This window comes from Equus caballus, chromosome 14, assembly GCF_041296265.1.
Source record: "Equus caballus isolate H_3958 breed thoroughbred chromosome 14, TB-T2T, whole genome shotgun sequence".
NCBI lineage: Eukaryota > Metazoa > Chordata > Mammalia > Perissodactyla > Equidae > Equus > Equus caballus.
In genome coordinates this window covers 20,607,974-20,635,373 of record NC_091697.1, presented here as the reverse complement: position 1 = coordinate 20,635,373, position 27,400 = coordinate 20,607,974, and the positions used below count along the sequence as shown (strand labels likewise).

The following is a 27,400-nucleotide window of genomic DNA, read 5'->3' as shown; positions in this document are numbered from 1 at the left end:
TACTCCAAAAATATTAGCACATCATGCATGGCGTGGGTTTGAAGCATTTCTTCCTCCTTCTACTTTAGCATCATGTTTGTTTGGTGGTTACTTCTCGTTGATTATTATATTTGTGGTGCTGCAGATTATTATATGCCTTTTGTATTTTCTGGTAATATAGAGTGATGGTAAATGGAACTTAGTTGGTTGATATTAATTTGTTCTGTGATTAGCTTACCAACCTCTAATTGGTTTGGAATATATAGCATATCAACAGACCAAACCATTGAGTTCTTTCATAAACTCTTAAGTATTTTCTTGCCACATGAATTGAATATTTGAAAATTTTCTTTCTATCTGACCTAAGGGTTTCTTATTCTGCAGATTTTTTTAGCTTGATTTTTTTTTTCTTTTGTAAATAGAGGCTTTTTGGCAAAAGTGGTGCGGCTGTTCTTTTGATGATGAACAGTCATCCTTGTACAGTAATGACACTGGTTCTTATCCTTATGTAGTTTCCAACCGGAGGCCCTATCGACAGTACTACGTGGAGGCTTTCGGAGACCCTTCTGAGAGAGCCTGGGTGGCTGGAAAAGCAATCGTCATGTTTGAAGGCAGACATCAATTTGAAGAACTACCTGTCCTCAGGAGAAGAGGGAAGCAGAAAGAAAAAGGATACAGGCATAAGGTAAAAAACAATTAAACACAAAACCAAATACCTCTCAAGTTGTCTGCTTAGGTGTGGACAGGAAGGAAGGAAGAAGTATTATATTTTTGAAATATAAGTTATTTGCTTTGGTAGTAGAATATTTGTGAGAAAATAGGTAGAAATCAAGGTTTTTTGCACGGATGAGATGGGCTAGCCTTCTAAATATTTATACTGAACTTTTTGAGAAATGATTTCAGCTAACTTTGCCATGTCACTTAGATGTGACACTACAAAATGGCATTACCAATCTTCTCTGTTTGTATCTTATGTAAGAAGAAAATGATCATCAAAATGAAATGTTCTACTTCTTACTTTCTGGATTATTTCTCTTAAAAATGAGAAAGATAAGCCTTTAAACATTTTTGTTTTGTTTGTTGTTTTGGTTCTTGTATGTGGTTGTTAATGCTTAAGCTTGCAGTTTTAAACCTGGTTATGTTTTAATCAAAAGAACATTATGTTTTTGTTTTGTTTGCTTGATGTTTTGTGTTGAAGTTGGCCAAGTAAAATTTTGGCTTATTTCTTTTATTATTATTTTATAGTCAGTTGTAGAAGGAGAAATAGTTCCTCTTAGATTGGTATTTTGTACTTCTCTGTGTATAAATACTTTTAGACTATTTTATAAAAATCACAATCACGATAATCTAATGTCAGTATGCAGTCCCTGCTAGTTTTAACTTGAGTTCTCTGAGGTTTAGCGTTTTTATCACTAAAACTAGTGTAGTAGTATGTACCTTATAGAACTGTTGTGAAGATTAGAAATAATTATAAATGTTTAATGTCATAAAGTTGATGCTCCAAAACCACTAGTATGTGCTGTTAGAGTGAAGGAGGCTAACTGCGTCTTTTCTACTAGTTGGGTGTTGGTGGCGGGGAAGTGTCAGTTTTTGTGTCAAGCCTTTAGCTATATAGATTAACCCTCCTTTTCAGAGGAGTTCGCTAGGATTTTCAGGTTTTGGAAAATTGATTTACTCTGGTCTCAGTCATGAGAATTAGTTGGGGGGAGGGTGTGTGTCTATAAAATAAACCAAATGATTAGTTTATTGCTTTATAAGAGGAAGCTACCATCTAGTGACCTGAATTTTTACGGGCTCAGCAGAACATCCCTTTCACAAGTATTAAAGTATTTGTGAACACTAACTGATAGTTAGAACCTTGACTAATATCTATTGTATGAAGGCAAGGAGGGAAATAAGAGTCTTGTAAATTAGGTATATTTCATAGAACCTCAATGTCTTCATGCTGTGAGGAATCAAGGAAAGAGCCTATGTAATTTGTTATACCCAGGGTGTTTTGGTGTCTCTGTACTCCGTGATTAAGCCCAGAAGATTACTTGGTTATAAGGTTGTAATCCAGATTGTCTGTAACATATATAGAAGAATCTTGACTAGCCAAATGCCTAGTGATAACCAGAGGTTCAAATTTCAGGTCTCCTCGGGCAGATCGGACTCACTCATTTCGCCTGTCCTCACTTTTCCGTATTCATCTTCTTTAGCCGTTTGCTTTCTCTTTTATGCAACTGAACAAGTGCTTGGCCTTCATAAGTCAGGAAGAAAATATATCCTTATTCTAAGGTTTAGAGGAGTAAGTAGGAAGGGTCTCGTTATTCCTTGATTTAGTAATGTAATGTTGATTAGTAGTGTTGTGTTGTAGTCTAAGTTATGGTCCATAACTTAGTGCTTATAAAGACAAGAAGAATGGAGAGTTTATGGGATCAATCTTTCCTCTAATGATAGATCTTAGTGGTAGAAATGGTGTTGAGGAATCCCCATTAGTTAGGTTCTCGGTGAGCTGTGGGTGCTAACTACCTGGCCAGCCCCATAAGGGGGCCTTGAAGAAGTGCAGCAAGGCCTGGAAAAACTTCTGATTTGAGAGATGTTCAGTGGTCATCTCCCTGTTTTCCCTCTTATTTCTTTGATACATGATAATCTTTTTCTCCTTTAAATTTAAGGTTCCTCAGAAAATTTTGAGTAAATGGGAAGCCAGTGTTGGTCTTGCTGAACAGTATGATGTTCCCAAAGGGTCGAAGAACCGAAAGTGTGTCACCAGTTCAATCAAGTTGGACAGTGAGGAAGATATGCCATTTGAGGATTGTACAAATGATCCTGAATCAGAACATGACCTGTTGCTTAATGGCTGCTTGAAATCTCTGGCTTTTGACTCAGAACATTCTGGAGATGAGAAGGAAAAGCCTTGTGCTAAGTCTCGAGCCAGAAAGAGCTCTGATAATCCAAAAAGGACTAGTGTGAAAAAGGGCCACATGCAATTTGAAGCACATAAGGAAGAACGGAGGGGAAAGATTCCAGAGAACCTTGGCCTCAACTTTGTTTCTGGGGATGTATCTGATAAGCAGGCCTCGAATGAGCTTTCCCGAATAGCAAACAGCCTCACAGGGTCCAGCACTGCCCCGGGAAGTTTCCTGTTTTCTTCTTGTGCGAAAAACACTGCAAAGAAAGAATTTGAGACTTCAAATTGTGACTCTTTACTGGGCTTGTCTGAGGGTGCCTTGATCTCTAAACGTTCTGGGGAGAAGAAGAAACTCCAACGAGGTCTGGTATGTAGTTCAAAAGTGCAGCTCTGCTATATTGGAGCAGGTGATGAAGAAAAGCGAAGTGACTCTGTTAGTATCTGTACCACTTCTGATGATGGAAGCAGTGATCTGGATCCCATAGATCACAGTTCAGAGTCTGATAACAGTGTCCTTGAAATTACTGATGCTTTTGATAGAACAGAGAGCATGTTATCTGTGCAGAAAGATGAAAAGATAAAGTACTCTAGGTATCCTGCCACAAACACTAAGGTAAAAGCAAAGCAGAAGTCCCTCATTACTAACTCACATACAGACCACTTCACAGATTGTACCAAGACAGCAGAGCCTGGAACTGAGACATCTCAGGTTAATCTCTCTGATCTTAAAGTGTCCACTCTTGTCCGCAAAACCCAATCAGATTTTAGAAATGATAGTCTCTCTCCAAAATTTAACACACCGTCAAGCATTTCCACTGAGAACTCACTAATGAAGGGGGGTGCTACAAATCAAACTCTCTTACATTCAAAAAGCAAACCCCCCAAGATCCGAAGTATAAAGTGCAAACATAAAGAAAATCCAGTTGTTTTAGAACCTCTAATTACAAATGAGGACTGCAGTTTGAAATGCTGTTCTTCTGATATCAAAGGCTCTCCTTTGACTAGCATTTCCAAAAGCGGGAAAGTGGATGGACTAAAACTACTGAGCAACATGCATGAGAAAACCAGGGATTCAAGTGACATAGAAACGGCAGTGGTGAAACATGTTCTGTCAGAGTTGAAGGAACTCTCTTATAGATCCCTAAGTGAAGATGTCAGTGACTCTGGAACATCAAAGCCATCAAAACCATTACTTTTTTCTTCTGCCCCTGGTCAGAATCATATACCTATTGAACCAGACTACAAATTTAGTACGTTACTAATGATGTTGAAAGATATGCATGATAGTAAGACCAAGGAGCAACGGTTGATGACTGCTCAAAACTTGGTCTCCTATCGGAGTCCTGGTGTTGGGGATTGTTCTACCAGTAGTCCTGTAGGGGCTTCTAAGGTCTTGGTTTCAGGAGGCCCTACTCAGAATTTAGAAAAAAATGAAGATGGCACTCAGGACCCAATCCGTCCTAGCCCTAGTGGGGGTGACTCTACACTGTCTGGGGAGTTGTCTGCCTCCCTGCCTGGCTTAATGTCTGACAGAAGAGACCTCCCTGCTTCTGGCAAAAGTCGTTCAAACTGTGTTACTAGGCGCAACTGCGGGCGATCGAAGCCATCAGCCAAATTGCGAGATGGTTTTTCAGCCCAGATGGGAAAGAACACAGTGAACCGTAAAGCCTTAAAGACAGAGCGCAAAAGAAAATTGAACCGGCTTCCAGCTGTGACTCTTGAGGCTGCACTGCAGGGAGACAGAGAGAGTGGGGGTTCAGAGAAAGGCTCCTCAAGGGGTGGGGCAGAAGACCCTGGTAAAGAAGAACCCCTTCAATTAATGGGCCATTTAACAAATGAAGATGGTGCCCATTTTTCCGATGTTCGTTTTGATAACAAAGTCAACCAATCTGACCCTGATAAAATTCCTGAAAAAGGCTCCTCTTTTGAAAACAGAAAAGGCCCAGAGCTAGATTCTGAAATGAACAGTGAGAATGATGAACCCAATGGTATAAATCAAGTGGTGCCTAAAAAGCGGTGGCAGCGTTTAAACCAAAGGCGCACTAAACCTCGTAAGCGCACTAATAGATTTAGAGAGAAAGAAAATTCTGAGGGTGCCTTTGGGGTCTTGCTTCCTGCTGACCCTGTAAAGAAGAGGGATGAGTTCCCAGAGCACAGACCGCCTCCTTCGACGAACACACTAGAGGATGCACTGACAGATCCAAGTCATGACGGCCGCTTAGATTCAATTGGGCCGTGCTTGAATGTTTGTGATAAATCCAATGCCAGCATTGTGGGGATGGAAAAGGAGCCAGGAATTCCCAGTTTGACTCCTCAGCCTGAGCTCCCCGAACCAGGTAAGGACTCTTGACTGATAGAAAGCGATCAGAGGAAGTGATGATAATTATGCCCTTCTGAAGTTGGTCTGTTTTTAATGGGAGGACTAAGCGTAAATTGAGAAGGAAGGATTATTACTTGAAGTGAAGAAGGGGCTTTTTGTAGAAGGGTCTGAATTTTGAGGACCAGGTTTCCAATATTTTCAGAAATTGTTTTACCAGAAGCTTTTTTTTTTTTTTTTTTTTAATAAGCCTCAAGAATATTTTGTTTCTGATCCCCATTTCCTACCTTTTAAAATCTATGAACTTTTTGGGACTCAGTCTGGTACTGTAGGTAATTGAGAGGCTCTGAGCCTAAGATTTAAATCCAGTCATTAGTGCATAGAAAGCAACTAGATTTTATTGAATGTTAAGCTGCCTTTGACCACAACTTAAGGAAGGTCCACCTGTTATGTAGACAAAAGGGCCATGCTTTTGAAAGACCGAAAACGTCCTGTAGTACTTGTTTGAAGGCCTGAGATGTCTTATATCCCTTCTGGAATGAAGTTTGAGGATAAATTTTAAAAACCCTGAAGTACCAGGGTATCCTACCTTAGAAGCAGAAGGAAAACAACACAAGTCTTTCAAGATAACTATACAGTGCAGTTATTGCGGATAAAACTGACTGTCCTTAAAAATAAGATTTCTCAAAGTTGTTTACCACAGTAGATTCTGTTTTCTAAGAGCTTTATTGAGATGTAATTCGCATACAATAAAGTTCAGCTTTTTAAAGTTTATACTTCAGTGGTTTTAGTATATTCACAGACTTGTGCACCCAGCAACATGATTAATTTTGGAACATTTGTATCACCTTGGAAAGAAACCTTGTACCCTTTATCAATCTCCATTTCTCCTCAATCTATAGATTTGCCTATTCTGTACATTTCATATAAATGGAATCATCAATATGTGGTACTTTGTCTTTGGTTCTTTTACTTAGCATGTATCAATGCTTTATTTTTATTGTGCTAAAAACATGTAAATTTACCCTCTGAACAAGTTTAAAGTGTATATTACAGTATTAACTGTATGCACATTGTTGTATAACAGGTTCTAGAACTTTTCCATCTTGCATGTCTGAAACACTATACCCAGTGAACAACAGCTCCCCGTTTCCTTCTTCCCTCAGGCCCTGGCAACCCCCATTCCTCTTTCTGTTTTTCTGAGTTTGATTACTTTAGAGACGTCATATAAATGAAATCATGCAGTATTTGTATTTTTGTGATTAGATTATTTCACTTAGCATAATGTCCTCAAGGTGCATCCATGCCCTTGCATATGACAGGATTTCCCTCTTTTTTGAAGCTGAGTAATAGTCTATTTTGTGTACATATCACATTTTTTTAATCCATTCCTCTCTTAATGGACATTCAGGATCAGACATTTAGGTTGTTTCCATATCTTGACTCTTGTGAATAGTGCTGCATTGAACATGGGTGTGCAAATTATCTTTTTGCGATTGTGTTTTCAGTTCTTATATGCACCCAGAAGTGGGATTGCTAGATCATATGATAATTCTATTTTTAATTTTTTGAGGAACCTCCAAGCTGTTTTCTGTAGTGGCTGCTCCACTTTACAATCCTACCAGTAGTGTACTAGGGTTCTAATTTCTCCACATCCTCGCCAACATTTACTTTTATTTTATTTTAGTCTTTTAAGATTGGCACCTGCGCTAACATCTGTTGCCAATCTTTTTTTTTTTGTCTTCTCCCCAAAGCCCCCTGTACTAGTTGTATATTGTAGTTGTGAGTGCCTCTGGTTGTGCTATATGGGATGCCGCCTCAACATGACCTGATGAGTGGTGCCATGTCCGTGCCCAGGAGCCGAACTGACAAAAACCCTGGGCAGCCGAAGCGGAGCGCGCGAACTTAACTACTCAGCCACGGGGCTGGGCCCAGTGTTTTCACTCTTTTAATTGTTTCCTTTGCTGTGCAAAAATTTTTAAGTTTGTTGTAGTCCAGTTTGTTTATTTATGCTTTTGGTGTCATGTCAAAGAAATCATTGTTCATTCCAAAGTCATAAACCTTTTCTCTTATGTTTTCTTCTAGAGTTTTATAGGGGCTGGCCAGGTGGCACAGCAGTTAAGTTTGCACATTCCGCTTTGGCGGCTTGGGGTTCGCCGGTTCGGATCCCGGGTGTGGACCTGGCACCGCTTAGCAAGCCATGTTGTGGCAGGCGTCCCACATATAAATTAGAAGATGGGCACAGATGTTAGGTCAGGGCCAGTCTTCCTCAGCAAAAAGAGAAATCTTCCTCAAAAAAAAAAAAAAGAGTTTTATAGTTTCATGTCTTAGATTTAGGTGTTTGATCCATTTTGAGTTACTTTTTGTATATGGTGTGAGATAAGGGTCCATCTTCATTCTTTTGCATGTGGATATCTACTTTTCTCAGCACCATTTATTGAAGAGGCTATCCTTTCTCCATTGTGTAGTCCCAGCACCTTTTGTCAAAGATAATGTAACCATACATGCAGGAGTTTATTTCTGGGCTCTCTGTGCTGTTCTATTCATCTGTATGTCTGTCTTTATGGCAATATATTATTTTGATTACTGTAGTTTTGTAATATGTTTTGAAAACAGAATGTGTGAGATCTTCATCCTTGTTCTTCTTTATCAAGGTTGTTTTGGCTATTTGGGGTCCTTTTTAGATGCCATGTGAATTTTAGGATGTTTTTTTTTCTATTTCAGTAAAAAATGCCATTGGGATTTTTTGATACGGATTGCAGTGAATCTGAAGATCGCTTTTGGGTAGTATAGACATTTTGACAATATTAAGTCTTTCAATCCATAAACATGGGTTATCTTTCCATTTATTTGTGTCATTAATTTCTTTCAGCAATGTTTTGTAGTTTTCAGTGCACAGCTCTTTCACGGTCTTGGTTAAGTTTGTTCCTAAGTATTTTATCGTTTTTTTATATTATTATAAATAGGATTGTTTTCTCAGTTTCCTTTTTGAATTGTTCATTATTAGTGTATAAAAATGTGTATTAGTATATATATAAAATATAAAATAAGTAATACATAAACATATATTTTTATATTTATATAGTTTTATTATATAAATTATATAATATATAAATTATAGAAAAATATGAATTATAGAAAAATTATAGAGAAATATTTTTACATTACATTATATACATTGTATATTACATACATTGTATACAAATGTATATTAGCGTATCAAAATGCAACTGATGTTTGAGTGTTGACTTTTGTATCCTGCAACTTTACTGAATTTGTTTATTAGTTCTTATAGTTTTTTTGTGGAATCTTTAGGGTTTTCTACATATAAGATGATGTCGTCTTCTTTTTTTTTTTTTTTAAAGATTTTATTTTTCCTTCTTCTCCCCAAAGCCCCCCGGTACATAGTTGTATATTCTTAGTTGTGGGTCCTTCTAGTTGTGGCATGTGGGACGCCGCCTCAGCATGGCTTGATGAGCGGTGCTACGTCCGCGCCCGGGATCTGAACCGACGAAACCCTGGGCCGCCAAAGCAGAGCACACGAACCCAACCACTGGGCCACAGGACAAGGCCCAGATTATGTCATCTTTGAACAGATCATTTTACTTTTTTCTTTCCAATTTGGATGCCTTTTATTTCTAGTTATTGCATAGGAGCTCTGTTTTGGACTTCCAGTACTGTGTTAAATAAAAGTGGCAAGAGTGAATATTCTAGCCTTGTTCCAGATCTAAGAGAAAAAGCTTTCTGTGTTTCACCATAGAATATCATGTTAGCTGTGGGATTTTCATATATGACCTTTATTATGTTTAGATAATTTTCTTCTATTCCTAGTTTGTGGAGTGTTTTTATCAGGAAAAAGTATTTAATTTTGTCTACCTTTTTCTGCATTAGTTGAGATGATCATGTGATTTTCTTCATTCTGTTAATATGTTGTATTAGGTTTGTTGACTTTTGTATGTTGAACCATCTTTCCATCACAGGGATGAATCCCATTTAGTCTTGGTGTATAATCCTCTTAATGTGCTGTTGTTGAATTCAGCTTGCTAATATTTGTTGAGGATTTTTGCATCAATATTCATAAGGGATATTGGTCTGTTTTTTGTATGTGTGTATTTGTCTGGCTTTGGTATCAGAGTAATGCTCACATCATAAAATAAGTTGGGAAATGTTCCCTCCTCTTCAGTTTTTTTGGGAAGAATTTGAGAAGGTTTGGCATTAATTTTTTTTTTCTTTTTTTGAATGCTTGATAGATTTCTTCAGCAAAGCCCTTTGGTCCTGGGCTTTTCTTTCTTGGGGGATTTTTATGACCCCTTACTAGTTCCGATTTTCTTCATGATTCAGTCTTGGTGGATTGTTTGTTTCTAGAAATTGATCCATTTCTTTTAGGTTAGTTTGTTGATGTATAATTGTTCATAATATTCTCTTAGAATTCTCTTTGTGTTTGTGGCATCAGTTGAAATGTCTCCTCTTTAATTTCTGGTTTAGTTTGTGTCTTCTCTTTTTTTTTCTTAGTTAGTCTATCTAAGGTCTTACCAATTTTGTAGATCTTTTCAGAAAATCAGCTCTTAGTTTTGATTTTTTTTTTTTAAGATTATTTTTTTTTATTTTTTCCTTTTTCTCCCCAAAGCACCCCGGTACATAGTTGTATATTCTTCGTTGTGGGTCCTTCTAGTTGTGGCATGTGGGACACTGCCTCAGTGTGGTTTGATGAGCAGTGCCATGTCCGTGCCCAGGATTCGAACCAACGAAACACTGGGCCGCCTGCAGTGGAGTGCACGAACTTAACCACTCGGCCACAGGGCCGGCCCCCAGTTTTGATTTTTTTTTTTAATTTTCTTGTTTATTTCTGCTCTAATATTTTTTACTTCCTTCCTTTTGCTAATTTTGGGCTTAGTTTGTTTTTCTTTTTTTCATTCCTTGAGGTGTAAAAGTAGGTTGTTGATTTGAGATCTTTTTTCTTTTCTTTTTTTTTTTGAGGAAGATTACCCCTGAGCTAACGTATGCTGCCAATCCTCCTCTTTTTGCTGGGGAAGACTGGCCCTGAGCTAACATCCATGCCCATCTTCCTCTACTTCATATGTGGGACGCTTACTACAGCACGGCTTGCCAAGTGGCGCCATGTCCGCACCCGGGATCTGAACTGGCGAAACCCTGGGCCGCCAAAGCTGAACGTGCACACTTAACAGCTGCACCATGGAGCCAGCCCCCTGAGATCTTTTTTCTTAATGTAGGTGCTTCCTGCTGTAAACTTCCTTCTTAGTATTTCTTTTCCTTCATCCTATAAGTTTTGGTATATTGTGTTTTTGTTTTCATTTGTCTCAAGATATTTCTAATTTTTCTTGGAATTTTTTCTCTGACATTGGTTATTCAAGAGTGTTAATTTCCACATATTTGTGAATTTTCCAGCTTTCCAACTGCTGTTGATTTCTAGTTTCATTCCATTGTGATTGGAAAAGATACTTGGTTTGATTTCAGTCTAAAGTTTGTTAAGACTTGTTTTGTGGTTTATTATGTGATCTCTCCTGGAAAATTTTCCATGCGTGCTTGAGAAGAATGTGTGTTCTGCTGCTATAAGCTGGAGTGTTCTGTTCATGGCTTTTAGATCTACTTGGCCTATAGTGATATTCAAGTTCTCAGTTTTCGTATTGATCTTCTGTCTCGTTGTTCTATCCATTATTGACAGCTGGGTATTAAACTCTGCTATTACTGTTTGACTCTATTTCTCCTGTTGATTCTGTCCGTGTTTGCTTCATATATTTGGGTGCTCTGATGGTACGTGTATGTACATTTATAATTGTTATCTTCTAAAATATGTTTATAATTGTTTATCTTCCAGGTGAATTGACCCTTTTGTCATTATATAATGTCTTTATTTGTCTCTTGTGATAGTTTTGACTCAGGTCTTTTTGTCTAAGTATGACCACCTCTGCTGTCATTTTCATGTAATATCTTTTTTGATCCTTTCAATTTCAGCCTACATGTATCTTGTAGACAGAATTTAGTTGCATCTTGTTTCTTTATTCCATTTAGACACTCTTTGTCTTTTGATTGAGGAGTTTAACTCATTTACATTTAAAGTTACTATTCATAAGGAAGGACTTATTTTTGCCATTTTGTTAATTGTTTTCTGTCTTGCAGCTAATTAATTTCTCTTTTCTTCTCTTGCAGCCTCCCTCTGTATTTCTTTTTTTTTGTATCGATGTACTTTGATTCCCTTCTCATTTTATTTTGTGTGTCTTCCACGGGTGTTTTCTTTGCGGTTACCATGGCACTTACATAAAACATCTTATAGTTATAACAATCTCTTTTAAGCTGATAACCATATAACTTCAGTTATATACACAAATTCTACTCTTTTATATCTCCCCACTCCCACTTTCTTATTGATGTCACAAATTACATCTTTATGTATTATGCGTTCATTAACATAGTTTTATAATTAGTTATTTTTAATGCTGTTGTCTTTTAAATTACATATCAGATTTAAAATGCTTTATGCACCACCACTACAATATCACAGTATTTTATTTGTCAATATATTTACCTTATCAGCTATTTTTATGTTTTTATGTGCTTTGGTGTTGCTGTCTAACGTCCGTTTGTTTCAACTTGCAGGACTTCTTAAGCATTTCTTAAAAGGCAGGTCTAGAACTCCGCTTTTGTTTGTTTTAGAAAGTCTATTTCGCCTTCATTTTTGAAAGACAGTTTTGCCAGATACAATATTCTTAGTTGGCATTTTTCTTAATTTTAGCACTTTGAATATATCGTATCACTCCCTTCTGGCCTGTAAGATTTCTGCTGAGAAATCCATTAGTAAGGTAACGTGAGGTCTCTCTTTGCCTGGTTGCTTTCAAGATTCTCTGTCTTTGTCTTTTGACAGTTTGATTATAATGTGTCTCAGTGTGGTCCTCTTTGGGTTCACCCTGGTTGGAGATCTTGAGCTTCTGAATTTGGATGTCCATTTCCTTCCTCAGGTTTGGGAAAGTTTTGGCCATTATTTATTCAAATAAGCTCTCTGTCCTTTTCTCTCTCTCTCTTCTTTTGGAACTCCCATAATGTGTGTATTGGTCCACTTGATGGGCTCTACAGGTCCCTTATGCTTCAGTTTTTTCATTCTTTTTTCTTTTCGCTCCTCTGACTTGACAGTTTCAAATGACTTGTCTTTGAGTTTGCTGATTCTATCCAGTGTTTGATTAAGTCTGCTGTTGCATCTTTCTGGTGAATTTTTCAATTCAGTTATTGTGTTCTCTAGCTTCACAATTTCTTGTTTAGTTCTTTTTTTATAGTCTCTTTCTCTTTGTTGATATTCTCATTTGTTGATGTTACTGTTTTCTTTACAACAGTTATTTTGAAGTCTTTGGTAATCCATAGATCTCTGTTGCTTTCTGGAAATTTATTTTGATCCTTTGATTGGGCTGTTTCCTTGTTTCTTCATGTACTTTGTGATTTTTTGCTGAGTTTTATGCATTTGAATAAACAACTGCTTCTTCCAGTCTTTATGGACTGACTTTATACTGGGGAAGACTTTCACCAATCAACTTGGCTAGAGATTCTAGGAATCTGGAATCTTTTTTGGGTGATATGGTTCTCTAGGCTTGTGTGTAATTTCCTAATTAGGGAAGTTTGTCTATTTCCTTCAGGAGCTCATAATCTCTTGCCCCCTCTAGTGTTTTTCTGCAGTACTACAGGCTTGCTGGTGCTGTTGCAACACTTCCCCACTCCTTTTCATTCTCAGTGCTCCCCAGGTATCCAAAGCCTGTTGGCTCCCCATGAGCTCCCAGAGGCAGACTAGACAGATACTGGTCTCTTGGGCTGTTCTCCAAAACTCCAGCTTGCCAAATGTTGGCTCCCCTTTTTCCCTATCTTTCTAGAGAGAAACCATGAGTTCAGTGCCTTCTCCCCATCTCACCAAGCTGTGCTGGCCTCTGCCTCATTGCATGCCCTCTGGTTCTGCAGCATGCGGCCCACTCTCCCTTTTTTTTTAGCAGCCCCTAGGAATCCAAACTATGTAGGTTCTGGTAGTGTTCCCAGTCAGGTTAGACAGGAACTGGTCCCTTGGGTAAGCCTTTGAAAAGCTGGAGTGTTGGACACATGCTTGCCCCCCTCCACCAAGGAGCCTTGAAGGGGAGCTCAATGGAGCTTGCTTTGGGAGTAGCAATCTCAGATAAAGTGAATTGGCTTTTTTAACCCAATTCAGTGCTGTTGTTCTTGGCTTTGCACTTGTCTGGGGTACTGCAACTTCTTAACTGATTTCTAGAGTACTCATAAAGGTCGCTTGATGCATATATTGTTGTTAATTGGTGTCTATGTGAGGGAAATAGTGTGAGGACTTCCTATTCTGCCATCTTGCTGCTGTTGTCATTCTTGTTTCATGTCTTTTTAATGCCAAATAATATTCCATAGTATGAATAAATCATATTTCATTTGTTCTTTCATCAACTAATAAGACATTTGGGTTGTTTCCACTTTTTGGCCTTTATGAATAATGCTATTATGAACATTTGTATGCAGTGTTTTGTGGGGATATGTTTTCATTTCTACTGTGGATATACCTAGGAGGGGAATTGCTGGGTCATTTGGTATACATATATATATATGTATGCGTAATTTTTGAGGAACTGCCAGACTGTTTTGCAAAGGTGTTTTACTATGTTACATTCCAACTGGAAATGTATGAGTGTTCTAGTTTCTCCACTTCTTCACGCACACCTACTTGATATAGCTGTCCTAGTCGGTGTCAAGTAGTATCTCATTATTGTAGTTTTGATTTGCATTTCCCTCATGGCTAATAATGTTGAGAATCTTCTGGGTTTTTTTCGTGATCAATTGTAAATCTTCCTTGGAGAATTATCTGTCCAGATCCTTTGCCGATTTTTTATTTGGGCTATTATCTTCTTGTTGTTGAATTGTAAGAATTCTTTCCATGGTCTAAATACTTAAAGTCCATTATTAGATATGATTGGCAAATATTTTCTCCCATTTTGTGTGTTTATCTTTTACATACTTGGTTATGTCTTTTGAAGCGCAAGCATTTTTAATTTTGATCAAGTCTAGTTTGTCTACTTTTTCTTAGATTGCTTGTGCTTTTGATGTCATATTTGAGTAGCCCTTGCCCAGTCCGGTTGTTTTAGCACCATTTTTGGAAAAAGGTATTCCTTCCCCATTGAATAATCTTGGCACCCTAGTTGAAAATTATTTGGCAATAAATGTGAGGGTTTCTTTCTGGGCTCTCAGTTATTTTCTGTTGATATATCTGTCTATCTTTATGCCAGTACCACAGACTTAATTACTCTGTCTTTGTAGTTACTAATTATTGTAGCTTTGAAATTGAAAAGTGCTTTGAAATTGAAAAGTGCGAGTCCTCTACCTTTATCCTTTTTCAAGATCATTTTGGGTCCTCTGGGTCTTTCGTATTTCCATATTAATTTTAGGACCAGCTTGTCAATTTCTGCAAAAAAGCCAGGTGGGATTTTGATAGAGATTGTGCTGAATCTTTACGTCATTGGGCAGTGTTACCATTGTAACAATATTAAGTTTTCCAAACTGTGAACAAGGGATAGTGTTCATCTCTTTCAATGAGGTTTTGTAGTTTTTAGTGTGCAAGTCTTGCGCTTCTTTTGTTCAGTTTATTCTAAGTATTTTATTCTTTCCTGACGTCATTATAAATTGTTTTCTTTTTTTAAAATTTATTGAGGTCATAATGGTTTATAACGTTAGGTAATTTCAGGTGTACATTATTTACCAGTTTCTGTATAGACTGCATTGTGCTCACCACCAGTAGTCTAATTTTTACCCGTCACCGTATGTATGTGCCCCTTTACCCCTTCCTCCCATCCCCCAACCCCCTTCCCCTGTGGTAACCACTAATCTGTTCTCTTTATCCATGTGTTTGTTTATCTTCCACATATGAGTGAGATCATGCAGTTTGTCCTGCTCTGTCTGACTTATTTTACTTAACATAATACTTTCAGGGTCCATCCATGTTGTTGCAACAGGGATGATTTTGTCTTTTTATGGCTGAGTAGTATTCCATTATACACACCCACACACACACACACCTTTATCCATTTATCAGTTGATGGGCACTTGGGTTGGTTCCACGTCTTGGCTATTGTGAATAATGTTGCAGTGAACATAGGGGTGCACAAATCTCTTTGAATTGTTGATTTCAAGTCCTTTGGATAAATACCCAGTAGTGGGATAGCTGGATCATATGGTATTATTTTTAATTTTTTTTTAAAGATTGGCACCTGATCTATCATCTGTTGCCAATCTTTCTTCTTCTTCTTCTCCCCAAAGCCCCCCAGTACATAGTTGTATATTCTAGTTGTAGGTCCTTCTGGTTGTGCTGTGTGGGACACTGCCTCAGGATGGCCTGATGAGCAGTGCCATGTCCACGCCCGGGGTCCGAACTGGTGAAACCCCTGGCTGCTGAATTGGCGTGCGCGAACCCGGATCACTTGGCCACAGGGCTGGATCTCCATACTGTTTTCCATAGTAGCTGAACTAATTTGCATCCCCACCAGAAGTATTTGAGGGATCCTGTTTCTCCACATCCCCTCCAACATTTGTTATTTTTTGTCTTGGTAATTATAGCCATTCTGACAGGTGTAAGGTGATATCTCATTGTAGTTTTAATTTGCATTTCCCTAATAATTAGTGATGTTGAACATCTTTTCATGTGCCTGTTGGCCATCTATCTGTATATCTTCTTTGGAAAAATGTCTGTTCATAACCTTTGCCCATTTTTTGATTGGGTGGTTTGTTTTTTGTCGTTGAGTTGTATGAGTTCTTTATATATTTTGGAAATTAACCCCTTGTCGGATATACGATTTGCAAATATTTTCTCCCAGTTGGTGGGTTGTCTTTTTGTTTTCTTCATTGTTTCTTTTGCCTTGTAGAAGCTTTTTAGTCTGGTGATGAAATTGTTTTCTTAATTTCGTTCTTGGATTGCATTGCAAGTATGTAGAAATATGGTTGGTTTTATATGTTCATCTTGTATGTTGCAACCTTGCTGAAGTCATCTTTTTTAGCTCTAATTGTTGTGACTTCTTTAGGATTTTCTATGTACATGATCATGTTACCAGCTAGTAGAGATACTTTTACTTCATCTTTTCTAATCTGGGTGCCTTTTATTTCTTTTTCTTGCCTAATTGCTGTAGCTAGAGCCTCCAGTGCCTTGCTGAGGATAAGTGGAGTGAACAGACATTCTTGTCTTATTCCTGATCATGGGGGAAAGCATCCAGTCTTTCACCATTAACTATGATGTTAGCTGTGATTTTAGTAGACGGCCTTTCAGGTTGTAGAAAGTTCCTTTATATACCTAGTTTGTTTACTTTGTCAAATTTCTTTTCTGTGTTTTTGAGATGAAAATTCCTTTGTATTTCTTTTATTCAACTAACGTGATGTATTCATTACATTGATTTTGTTGTTGGGGCTTGAATTATCTTGGCCCACCAGGCTGCAAATCCACAAGAGAGCCAGCCACAACTTGACAAGGATTTGTTCTGCCTCCTGCTCCCCTTCTGCTTTGTGCCGAGGCACTTTTCCTTGTGGTCTCCTAGAGGTTAGGATGTGGGATACTTCTGCTTCACCATAACTCTGAGGATGGAGCCCTTTGGGGCCCTAGTTTAGTGTCCTTTAAACTTCTGCCTCCTTCACTTTAACAGGATTGCCAAAAAGCCCTCAGGACAGAGTCAGTTTCAGTGCTGTTTATTTCTGTGAGGTTATTATTTTCTTTAGTTTTTGGTTTGTAGTTCTTCACAATCTTGTCAATGCTTTGCGTCTTTTAAGGTGGTTTTTAAAACACTTTATACGTTTTTATTTGTTTTAAACAGGAGGTTTGGGTTAAGTAGTTTGCCCTTATTATGAAGAGTTGTTTGGGTATTTGCTTTTTTTTTCAGAAACTCTTTTGCCTCTGAGGTTCCAAAACTAGGCATGACAAAGGCTAATCTGTATGAGAGGAATGATGTTGCTCTTAATACTGTAGTCCTTTGGGAAAATTCGCCATTTTGATGAAAAGGAGAAAACTGTACTTCAGCCTTAAAGAGGCTTGGCTTTTCTTATTTTCATTAAACAACTTTATTCAGGGTATAATTTACATACCATAAAATTCATACATTTTAAGTGTACAAGCAAATGATTCTTAGTAAATTTGCTTAGTTGTGCAGCTATCCCCATAAATCAGTTTTAGAACATTTCTACCACCCTAGTAAGAACCCGCTTATCCCATTTACAATTAGTCCATATTTGTACCCCTATTCCCAGGCAACCACTAATCTATTCGTTCTCTAGATTTGCTTTTTCTGGACATTTCTTATTAATGGAATAACAATACATGATCTTTTATCTTACTCTTTTCATTTAACCTAATGTTTTTGTGGTTTATCCATATTGTAGCATGTATTAATCTTTTGGGGTTTTTTTTGTTGCTGAATAGTATTCCCATGTATGGCTAGCCCGCATTTTATTTATCCATTCATCAGTTGATGAGAATGTGTGGGGTTGATTCGGCTTTTTGGATATTTTATTATTTTAGCTGGTATGTGTACACTCTATATCTAAAGCTATTGCTAGACTTGTTCCATATGAGCAGTTTATCTCCATTCTCCACAGTAGGTCCTGGCTCTGTGTTAGGAATTAAAATGTATTTGCAAAGAAACTTAGTGGTGGTATACTTTGGCTCCTGCTCTTTCATAGTTGCTGTGTACCATGTATTGAGGTTTGCATGATTTACCCTCCTCTCCACTGGCTTTCATTATTTTCTAGCTTTTAATATTTCCCTTTAGTATCCCAAAGGTCATAGTCCTATTGTTCGTGATATTGTTTACCTTAGCTTGGCAAATCACTTCCTTTTGCCCTCAGTTGCCCATTTATAGAGTAATTGGATTAGGTGAGTTCTCCAGGCTCTTTCAACTCAAAAATGGTTTGACTGGGTGAGCAATCTAGTTTAGGTGAGAGTATAGGTGGGAGTGAGGGGTGGCAGGTGTAGTTGAGGAAGGGAAGAAACAAGAGCCTAGAAACAGTCAGGAAGCATCTTCCGTTTTAAGTCATTCACTTGTGACCAGGGTTTTCATTTACAGGGTATTATTCTGTTGTTCATTATAGGGGACAGTTGGTAAACCTTTCCTTAAAAGGACAGGTAGTAAATATGGCTTTGTGAGCCATAGTGTCTCTGTCACTCTCAACTCTCCCTTTGTAGCGCAAAAGCAGCCATAGACTATTCGTAAATAAATGAGCCTGGCTGTATTGCAGTAAAATTTTATTTACAAATACAGTCCCATTGGTAGTTTGCCAAACCTTAAAACTGTAAAAGATTGTTCTGTATAATTTTGGTGAGGAGCAATGCATGTGCGTGTATAGGAGCCTAATAGATGTGTCAGATACAGTTTCTCACATTAATTTCCAATCTTTCATGCTGTTTGCTGGTTTTCTGGTGGATATCAAGGAAGTAGTGAGCTGGAGGACTGAAGCTTAGTCTGAGAACTTACTCAGTGAGAGAAGAGAACCCAAAGATAGAGTAGGGACAGCATCTTCAAGAGGAAAGGGAAGAAAGATTATTAGCTCATGAAACATGCTAAGAAGACAAAGGAGAGAGCATAACCTGTCTAGGACTGAGATGCAATTAGTGTCGGAGAGCTAGTGATGGAGGGGGATGAGGGATATGATGTTGTGATAGCATAGGGACCTGTTTTAGTAAAAAGAACCCAATGGTTTCAGAGTTTGGACAGATTTTGGTTGGAGTCATGCCCTTGCCACTAAAATAATGGACTAACTTGAGTGCGCTTGGGCAAGGCACTTTCCTCTTTGAGCCTCAGTTACATTTTTTATAAAATGAGGATATCATAACCTACGTTGTGTATTGAAGTGAGGATTAGAGATTCATGAACGTTACATGGCTGAACCCATGACTTGCACATAGTAAACCCTTGTTATTCCCTATTATATCGTTGATCTTATTTCTGTTAAAAAATGTCATTGATGTCTGAAAACTTGGGTTCCATGTCTAACGGGAATATTTATTTTTAGTGCCATGGAGTCGCTAGCAACCCTGTGTACAGCAGAGTAGTAGAACCCTGTCCAGTCTTTTTACGCCATCCTCTCACCTTCCAGCACTGTATCAGACAATGCTCCGTTGCTGTTCTTAGGGTTTTCGTGACCAGTTTTTCCAAAAGTGGGTGGCCAGGTCCTTCTTCCTAGTCTGTCTTACTCTGGAAGCTCTGCTGAAACCTGTCCACTGTGAGACCCTGGTGGAATTTTAAATACCAGTGGCATAGCTTTCAGCATCACGGCAACATGTAGCCGCCATAGTATGACAACCAACAGCCAAGTGTGTGGATCCCTGACTGGAAATGAACCTGGGCTGCGGCGGTGAGAGCACCAAATTCAAACCACTAGACTGCAGGGCTGGCAATGGGAATATATTAAAGGCATAATCTATTTGCCTCAGAGAATAAAGTAATTACTATCAACTGTCATAGATACAGATGTATATATTCCAAGATGTGTTTTGGCTTATTTCTTTTCTCCAAGAGAGATTTTTCAGACATTATTATTTGAGGGGAGCATTTAAAGTAATTGCTTGGCTTATGATTTTAACTTCTTTTGAAATACTTGGTTGGGAAAAACTTATTGGGTCACTTACAGGTTTATTGCCTAAAACTGAGAAGTTAGGAAAATTCCAGTGGTTGCAAGGTTTGACTAGCCCCATAATTATTTTAGGAGCTCTGTAAGTATACAGTTTTGATAACTATTTCAGCCTCAACCATTAACTTTTTATTTTTTATTAAGACTTCTTTTCTTTTTTTTTAAGAGCAGTTTTACATTCACAACAAAATTGAGGGGAAGGTACAGAGATTTTCCATATACCCCCTGTCCACACACGTACATAGCTTCCCCCGTTATCAGCATCCTCCACCAGAGTGGAACATTTGTTACAATTGATGAACCTATATCCACACATCATAATCACCCAGAGTCCACGGTTTACCTTAGGGTTCACTCTTGGTGGTGTACTTTCTATGGGTTTTGGCAAATGTATAATGACATGTATCCATCATTATGGTATCATACAGAATATTTTCACTGCCCTAAAACTCCTCTATGCTCTACCCATTTCTCTCTCTCCCCATCCCCCACCCTGAAACCACTTTTTATGATCTCCATAATTTTCCCTTTTTTAGAATGCTATATAGTTGGAATTGTATAGTATATAGCCTTTTCAGATTGGCTTTTTTCACTTGGTAAGATACATTTAAGTTTCCTCCATGTCTTTTCATGGCATGATAGCTCATTTCTTTTTAGTGCTGAATAATATTCCATTGTCTGGATATACCACCATTTATCCATTCACCTACATCTTAGTTGCTTCCAAGTTTTGACACTTACGAATAAAGCTGCTATAAAAATCCACGTGTAGGTTTTTGTGTGGACGTAAGTTTTCGGCTCCTTTTACATTAACGTTAAATAATTAAACTAAATGTTATATTACTATGAAATTGCAGCAGTTAGAATTAGTAAAAAATTATTTCCCACATCTTGTCCTATTGAAAGTTTTATGGCTTGTTTCCATAATGCTAAAGAGTAAGATCCTTTGCCAAGCTTACTGTGCCCTATGACCTTTTTTTTTTTTTGGCCTCAAGTTTCACATTCCTTTTATTGAGAGAACGTCAGTATTACTACATTCAACAGAGTCAGGAACAGCTTCCTCTGAGGTCATCGTATAATGAAATGCCTTTTGCCCTTTTTTCTTTTTTATAAAGAAGAAGATTATCCCTGAGCTAACATCTGCTACCAATCTTCCTCTTTTTTTTTCTGAGGAAGACTGGCCCTGAGCTAACATCAGTGCCCATCTTCCTCTACTCTATATGTGGGACGCCTACCACAGCATGGCTTGCCATGTAGTGACATGTCTGCACTCAGGATCTGAACTGCCACCCCTGGGCCCACCAAATCAGAACGTGTGAACTTTACCCACTGTGCCACCCCGCCTTTTGCCTCTTGAGTAGACTGTATCCTGCATTTTCTAGGCATTAGCCTATGCTCCCAAAGAGCTTACAGTATAGTAAAATGACTATAGCTTAAGTGTATTTAAAATGCAACAGAATTTTATAGGGAAATTAGATATTTGTTTCACCATTAATTTAAAGAAAAATTTGAGGTGATACTTTATTTTGTCCATAAAACATGACAAGAGCTTTTTCTTTAAAGCAAGTACCCCAAATTTTATATTTTTATCTTATTTTCTGTCTTTGGCATACATTTTTTATGTCATTGAGATAATGGGGTGTATATATATATTTTTTGATAATTCTATTTAGAAATATTCCTCAGTTTTCTAATGTGAAGCTCACTTACAACCATGATATGAAGTGTGTGTAAAGTGCTTTTGAAATTCATGTGGTAGTGCTGATTAGGTAAATATTGTATCTGAATATCTATCTAGTATTCTGCATGATCTAGAGAGATGTTATTTCAAATAACTCATGATGTATTTTGTGACTATACCTGATCTTTTTTTTTGTTTTTTTTTAAAGATTTTATTTTTTTCCTTTTCCTCCCCAAAGCCCCCTGGTACTAGTTGTATATTCTTAGTTGTGGGTCCTTCTAGTTGTGGCATGTGGGACACTGCCTCAGCCTGGTTTGATGAGCAGTGCCATGTCCGCGCCCAGGATTCGAACCAACGAAACACTGGGCTGCCTGCAGCGGAGTGCGCGAACTTAACCACTCAGCCACGGGGCCAGCCCCCACTATACCTGATCTTTAATTTATATTTTAATATTAACTGTATCTGTCACTAAAAGGCAGTAGTTTCAATTTAATCTTTTTCTTAAGATCAGATGAGCTGTTTGTGTATGTATAGAGCAACCAAAGTTTCCCCCTCCGGACTTTTTGCATATGATTAACCGTAGCAAATCATTTTTAGCCTCTTGGAATTTAAGCGAGAGTGTTTTTGAGAGAGTTTCCCATTTCTGTACCTTTGTGAGTGCAGGGCTGGTTGCATGAAAACAGTGGGTTCTCTTCAAAGTTTTTGGTTAATACTGTACTTGTTTCTCCTCGTAGCTGTGCGGTCAGAGAAGAAACGCCTTAGGAAGCCAAGCAAGTGGCTTCTGGAATATACAGAAGAATATGATCAGATATTTGCTCCTAAGAAAAAACAAAAGAAGGTACAGGAACAGGTGCACAAGGTATGTTCCAACGTTTCAACAATCTTTTGTTGGTTATTTTAGAATACTGCAATTTTGCTTTCATTATCATGTTTTCATGGGACAATAACATCCTTACCGAGGATCTTGCTTTTTCAGTTTCTTATCTCTACCTTCTGATACAGTATTTAGCTTACACTACTTATACAGAAAATAGATAAATGAGTCCGTGTACTATGTGTGTATAGTGTGTATGTGTGTATATTCCTCTTTGCTTTCAAAGTGTATTTAATGATTGAGGAATATTGTTATGATAAAATGTTTAATAAAAAACATAGGCTATAAATATATATAGTATGATGCTAATTTTTTAAACAAATACTATGATACCTTATTTGCTGTATTAATTAATTTTTTTGTTTGTTTTTTGGTGTTTTTTGAGGAAGATTAGGCCTGAGCTAACATCTGCTGCCAATCCTCCTCTTTTTGCTAAGGAAGACTGGCCCTGAACTAACATCTGTGCCCATCTTCCTCTGTTTTTTCGTTTTTCTTTTTTCTTTTAATATGTGGGATGCCTACCACAGTATGGCTTGCCAAGCGGTGCCATGTCCTCACCTGGGATCCGAAGCGGTGAACCCCAGGCTGCCAAAGTAGAATGTGCACATTTAACCACTGTGCCATCGGGCCGGCCCCTGATTTATTTTTTAATTTGATTTCTTTAAACTGAAGTATTTTAAAGTAAATTAGAGACATTTTGTTGTTCTTGCCCTAAATAATTTGCACCTCTGATAAATAGAACAGGGGCTGGCCATGTGGCATAGTGGTGCAGTTCAAGGCACTCTGCTTTGGCAGCCTGGGTTCGCAGGTTCAGATGTCAGACGTGGACCTACAGCATTTGTCAGCCATGCTGTGGAGGTGACCCACATATAAAGTAGAAGAAGATTGGCACAGATGTTAGTGCAGGGCCAGTCTTCCCCAGCAAAACAAAAAACAAAAGAACATTTTCCTCCATAACTGATTTAACATTAGCAAATCTATTACGATCAGTTTATCTAATAACAAATCCATATTCAGATTTCCCCAGTTGTCCCCTAACCTTTACTTTTGGTTTGTGCAAACCGGGATCCAGCCGACAATTACACATTATATCTGGTTGGTAGATTTCTTAAATCTCTTTAAATCCAGAACAGCCTCTTTTTTTCATGACCCTGTCTAAACACTGAGAGTGACAGACACATTTAAGAGGATCCACTTGCTAGATTTGTGTGATTGCTTCCTCATAGGTGTACTCAGCTTGTTTCTCTATCCTCTATGTTCTCTAAGTGAAAATTATAACAAATTTGATAGATTCAAGTTAAACATTTTTAGCTAGATTGCATCAGAGTTGATACTGTGTCATATATTGCATGACCTCAGAAGGTATTTAATGTCCAGTTAAATAAATAAATAAATGTCCAGTCCACAGTGATGACTAAGTGATTCCTCTCTTTTAAGTTATGTTTTACATCCTTTTGGTTTAGAAACGGTATGTGTGTTAATTTGGCTCCAAAAACATGTCCTCTTCCCCATCAGCCATTTTCCTGATGGTGTTTTTAAAATATCAATTGAAGATTCTTGCCTATATTAATAATTTCACTTGGGGTTACAAGATACAGGCTTTTCAGATTTTATTATTTCTTCTACTTTTATTAGCTGACAATCTCTGTCATTAATGAACCCTTTTCTTGTCCTGAAATACATGAACGGCAGAATAAGTGCTTGTTTCTTTTCCATTAATTTACCAACTTAACAGTAGTTCATTGTTAACTACTTTAATTGATGACATATTAGGGAATCTTTTTAAGTGTATAGTTCTGTGTCATTAAGTACATGCAACCAACACCACCATCCATCATCTTCAGAACTTTTTCATGTTCTCAAACAGAAATTCTGTACCTATTAAAAAATAACATTTTTGACACTTAAATTACAACAGCTTTGGCTTATGGATTCTATTTTTATTTTTTGCTCTTAGGTAAGTTCCCGCTGTGAAGAGGAAAGCCTTTTAGCCCGATGTCGATCTAATGTTCAGAACAAGCAGGTGGATGAGAATTCTTTGATTTCAACCAAAGAAGAGCCTCCGGTTCTTGAAAGGGAGGCTCCATTTTTGGAAGGGCCCTTGGCTCAGTCAGAACTTGGAGGTGGACATGCTGAGTTGCCACAGCTGACCCTGTCTGTGCCTGTGGCTCCGGAAGTCTCTCCACGGCCTGCCCTTGAGTCTGAGGAATTGCTAGTTAAAACACCAGGTAAGATGGGGATGGGATCTCAGTATGTAAGTGAATATGATTAGAGGAAGCAGGAGATTTTTAGTATGTTTTGACGGAAAACCAATAATGTATCTCTATAAAGCAAACTACCCACATTTGTCCTGGGAAATCCCTTAAGTGCTGGCTAATTGGATATAGTTAATGACCATAAATTGGTGGTATACTGTCAAGAAGACATATTTTTAAAAACTACTCTCCTTCCGCCGTTGTTACTCTTTAGGATTGTTGCTGAACCACCGTGTGAATCAACATCCAAAATAACAGGATTTGGGGGGGGCGGGGATGCATTGTACATTGGTAGAATAAGCACATGAAACTTATGATTCTCATGCTGGCTCCACCAATCCTTGTGTTACTTGGGAGGTTGTTTAACCTCTGAACTTGATTCCTAATATATAAAATGGAGATTATAATGCAATTTACCTGACAGCTAATTTAGTAAGCAGCTAAGTGTAAATAGTCCCTTGAAGTTAATTACCAATTGCTTTCATTTTATTATGTCACTTCACCTGGTGACAGTTGGATCTAAACATACTGTCTCTAATTCATCTTCTGACTCCTGAATATTGTAATCAGCCAAGGAAAATTTTGGATGTAACTTTTTAGTATTCCCAATAATAGCTTCTTATGTTACTCCTTTAAAAAAGTTATCCCAGTTGTGCTTAATCAAGTAAGGCAGAATCTAAAAGACTTTAGAAAAAAATAATAGAGATAGTTACTATTTCATGACCTATTATGTGCCAAACTCTGCTGTTAGCCTCTTTTATGTAATTCCTAAGAGCAATCCCATGAAATAAATAAATGTCTTTTATTAATTTAGGAGCAGAACAAAATTTGAATTTTAGGCCATTTATGCCCAGATTTCAGACTGTACTTGACCTCACTTCTCCTACTTTTGTCCTTTCCACCAATTAATTGCTATAAAGGCAGTTCTTCCCTTTGGTTTTCTCCCTTAGTTTTTTTTTTTTATTAAAAAAAGTACACACACATAAGAACATCCTTACATTAGTTTGTATCTGTATTGAGCACCATTTTCTTGCCTTGTTTTATGTTAACTAATATTTTAGAATAAATAATAAATTCCTACCCTGTCCTCGCCACAAGATAATGAAAAACACAAAAAACATGACTACTCATTTTTCATGGTATATAGATTTTTTTTTTTTTAAGAAGGCTTCTGCCCAGTTTCTAAATCATCTAATGAAAAGATGCATGCCTTTCAGGAAATTATGAAAGTAAGCGTCAGAGGAAACCAACTAAGAAACTTCTTGAATCCAACGATTTAGACCCTGGATTTATGCCCAAGAAAGGGGAGCTTGGCCTTTCTAAAAAGGTATGTCATTTTAGTAGATTCTAAAATAGGATTAAACTCAGGAAATTTGGGATTTTAGTAATACTTACAACATTAATGCACATATACATGGAAATTACAGAATATCAGCATTCCGTTCACTTGGTTCGTCTGAGAGATCCTATTTAAGAGGCTGTTTTGCATTTGTGTGGACATGTGTATTAGTTGGTTTTAGGTTTTCTTTTCAAATGAAATTGAAAAAAGCTTTTAAGATTGAGTTAAGTTTGTATTTGTTGTAATTTCTTTTCTGGGCTCAAAACCTCTTACCTGATTTCTGCTTCACTCCTGTCTCCACAAGCCACTAACCTACTCTTATTCCTTTGCTCTTTCTGCATAACACCTCAGAAAAGACTCAGCTCAGCTGTAATCCAGGCAGAAACATTTGAACATAAGTTTTTGAGTTTGCTAACTTGGTTTTAATTAGCCAAGAAGGCACCGTTAAATAGTAGGTGGAAACAGAAAGTTGTTTTCTGATTCTATAACGGATAATAGCTGGATATTGGTTCCTTAGGTAACATCCTGTCACCTTATGTGTGAGCAGTAACTGTTAGAAATTTATTTGTAGGATGCACAGATTTCCTGTTTAAAAACTTTGTTTTGTTTTGTTTTGTTTGGTGAGGAAGATTGGTCCTGAGCTAACATCTATGCCAGTCTTCCTCTATCTTATATGTGGGATGCCACCACTGCATGGCTTGATGAGTGGTGTGTAGATCTGCACCTGGGATCTCAACCTGTGAACCCCGGGCTGCTGAAGCGGAGCACACAAACTTAACCACTACATCACTGGGCCAGTCCAACCTGTTTGTTTGTTTGTTTTTTAAAGAAAAAATACAGATTGTAATCAAATCCCAAATAATTTGAGTTTTTGAACTTATTTGCTCAGGTATAGCAAACCTCTATCCTTTAATCCTATATTAAAGCTCCTAGTTTTTGTTTTTTGTTAGATAGTCACCATCTGGATTAGTGTGTAAATGTACAATTTAATTTGTGGGGTTTTTGTTTTTTATGCTGGTGAAGATTTGCTCTGAGCTAACATCTGTTGCCAGTCTTCCTCTATTTTGTATGTGGGTCACTGTCACAGCATGGCTAATGAGTGATGTAGGTCTGTACCTGGGATCCGAACCCGCAAAGCTGGGCTGCTGAAGTGGAGCACACTGAACTTAATCACTAGGCCACAGGGCTGGCCCCGTAATTGTGTTTTTATACCTTATTTAAAAAGCCACATTAGGGGCCAGCCCAGTGGCGCAGTGGTTAAGTTCGCATGTTCTGTTTCATTAGGCCCGGGGTTTGCCAGTTAGGATCCCGGGTGTAGATATGGCACCATTTGGCATGCCATGCTGTGGCAGGCATCCCACATATAAAGTTGAGGAAGATGGGCACAGATGTTAGGTCAGGGCTAATCTTCCCCCCCAA

The 27,400-nt window shown here is 37.8% G+C and overlaps 1 protein-coding gene across 13 annotated transcripts in view; it reads left to right on the top strand.

Moving 5' to 3' along the window:
* Positions 1-27,400, top strand: part of NSD1 (nuclear receptor binding SET domain protein 1) — a 167,208-nt gene that overhangs the window by 89,586 nt on the left and 50,222 nt on the right. For all 13 annotated transcript variants that reach the window (XM_023617136.2, XM_023617132.2, XM_023617135.2 and 10 more), the window contains 5 exons: positions 492-664; positions 2,634-5,205; positions 22,248-22,372; positions 24,345-24,615; positions 25,860-25,969. In XM_023617136.2, the coding sequence (XP_023472904.1) occupies positions 492-664; positions 2,634-5,205; positions 22,248-22,372; positions 24,345-24,615; positions 25,860-25,969 (3,251 nt within the window). The remainder of the gene's footprint in view (positions 1-491; positions 665-2,633; positions 5,206-22,247; positions 22,373-24,344; positions 24,616-25,859; positions 25,970-27,400) is intronic.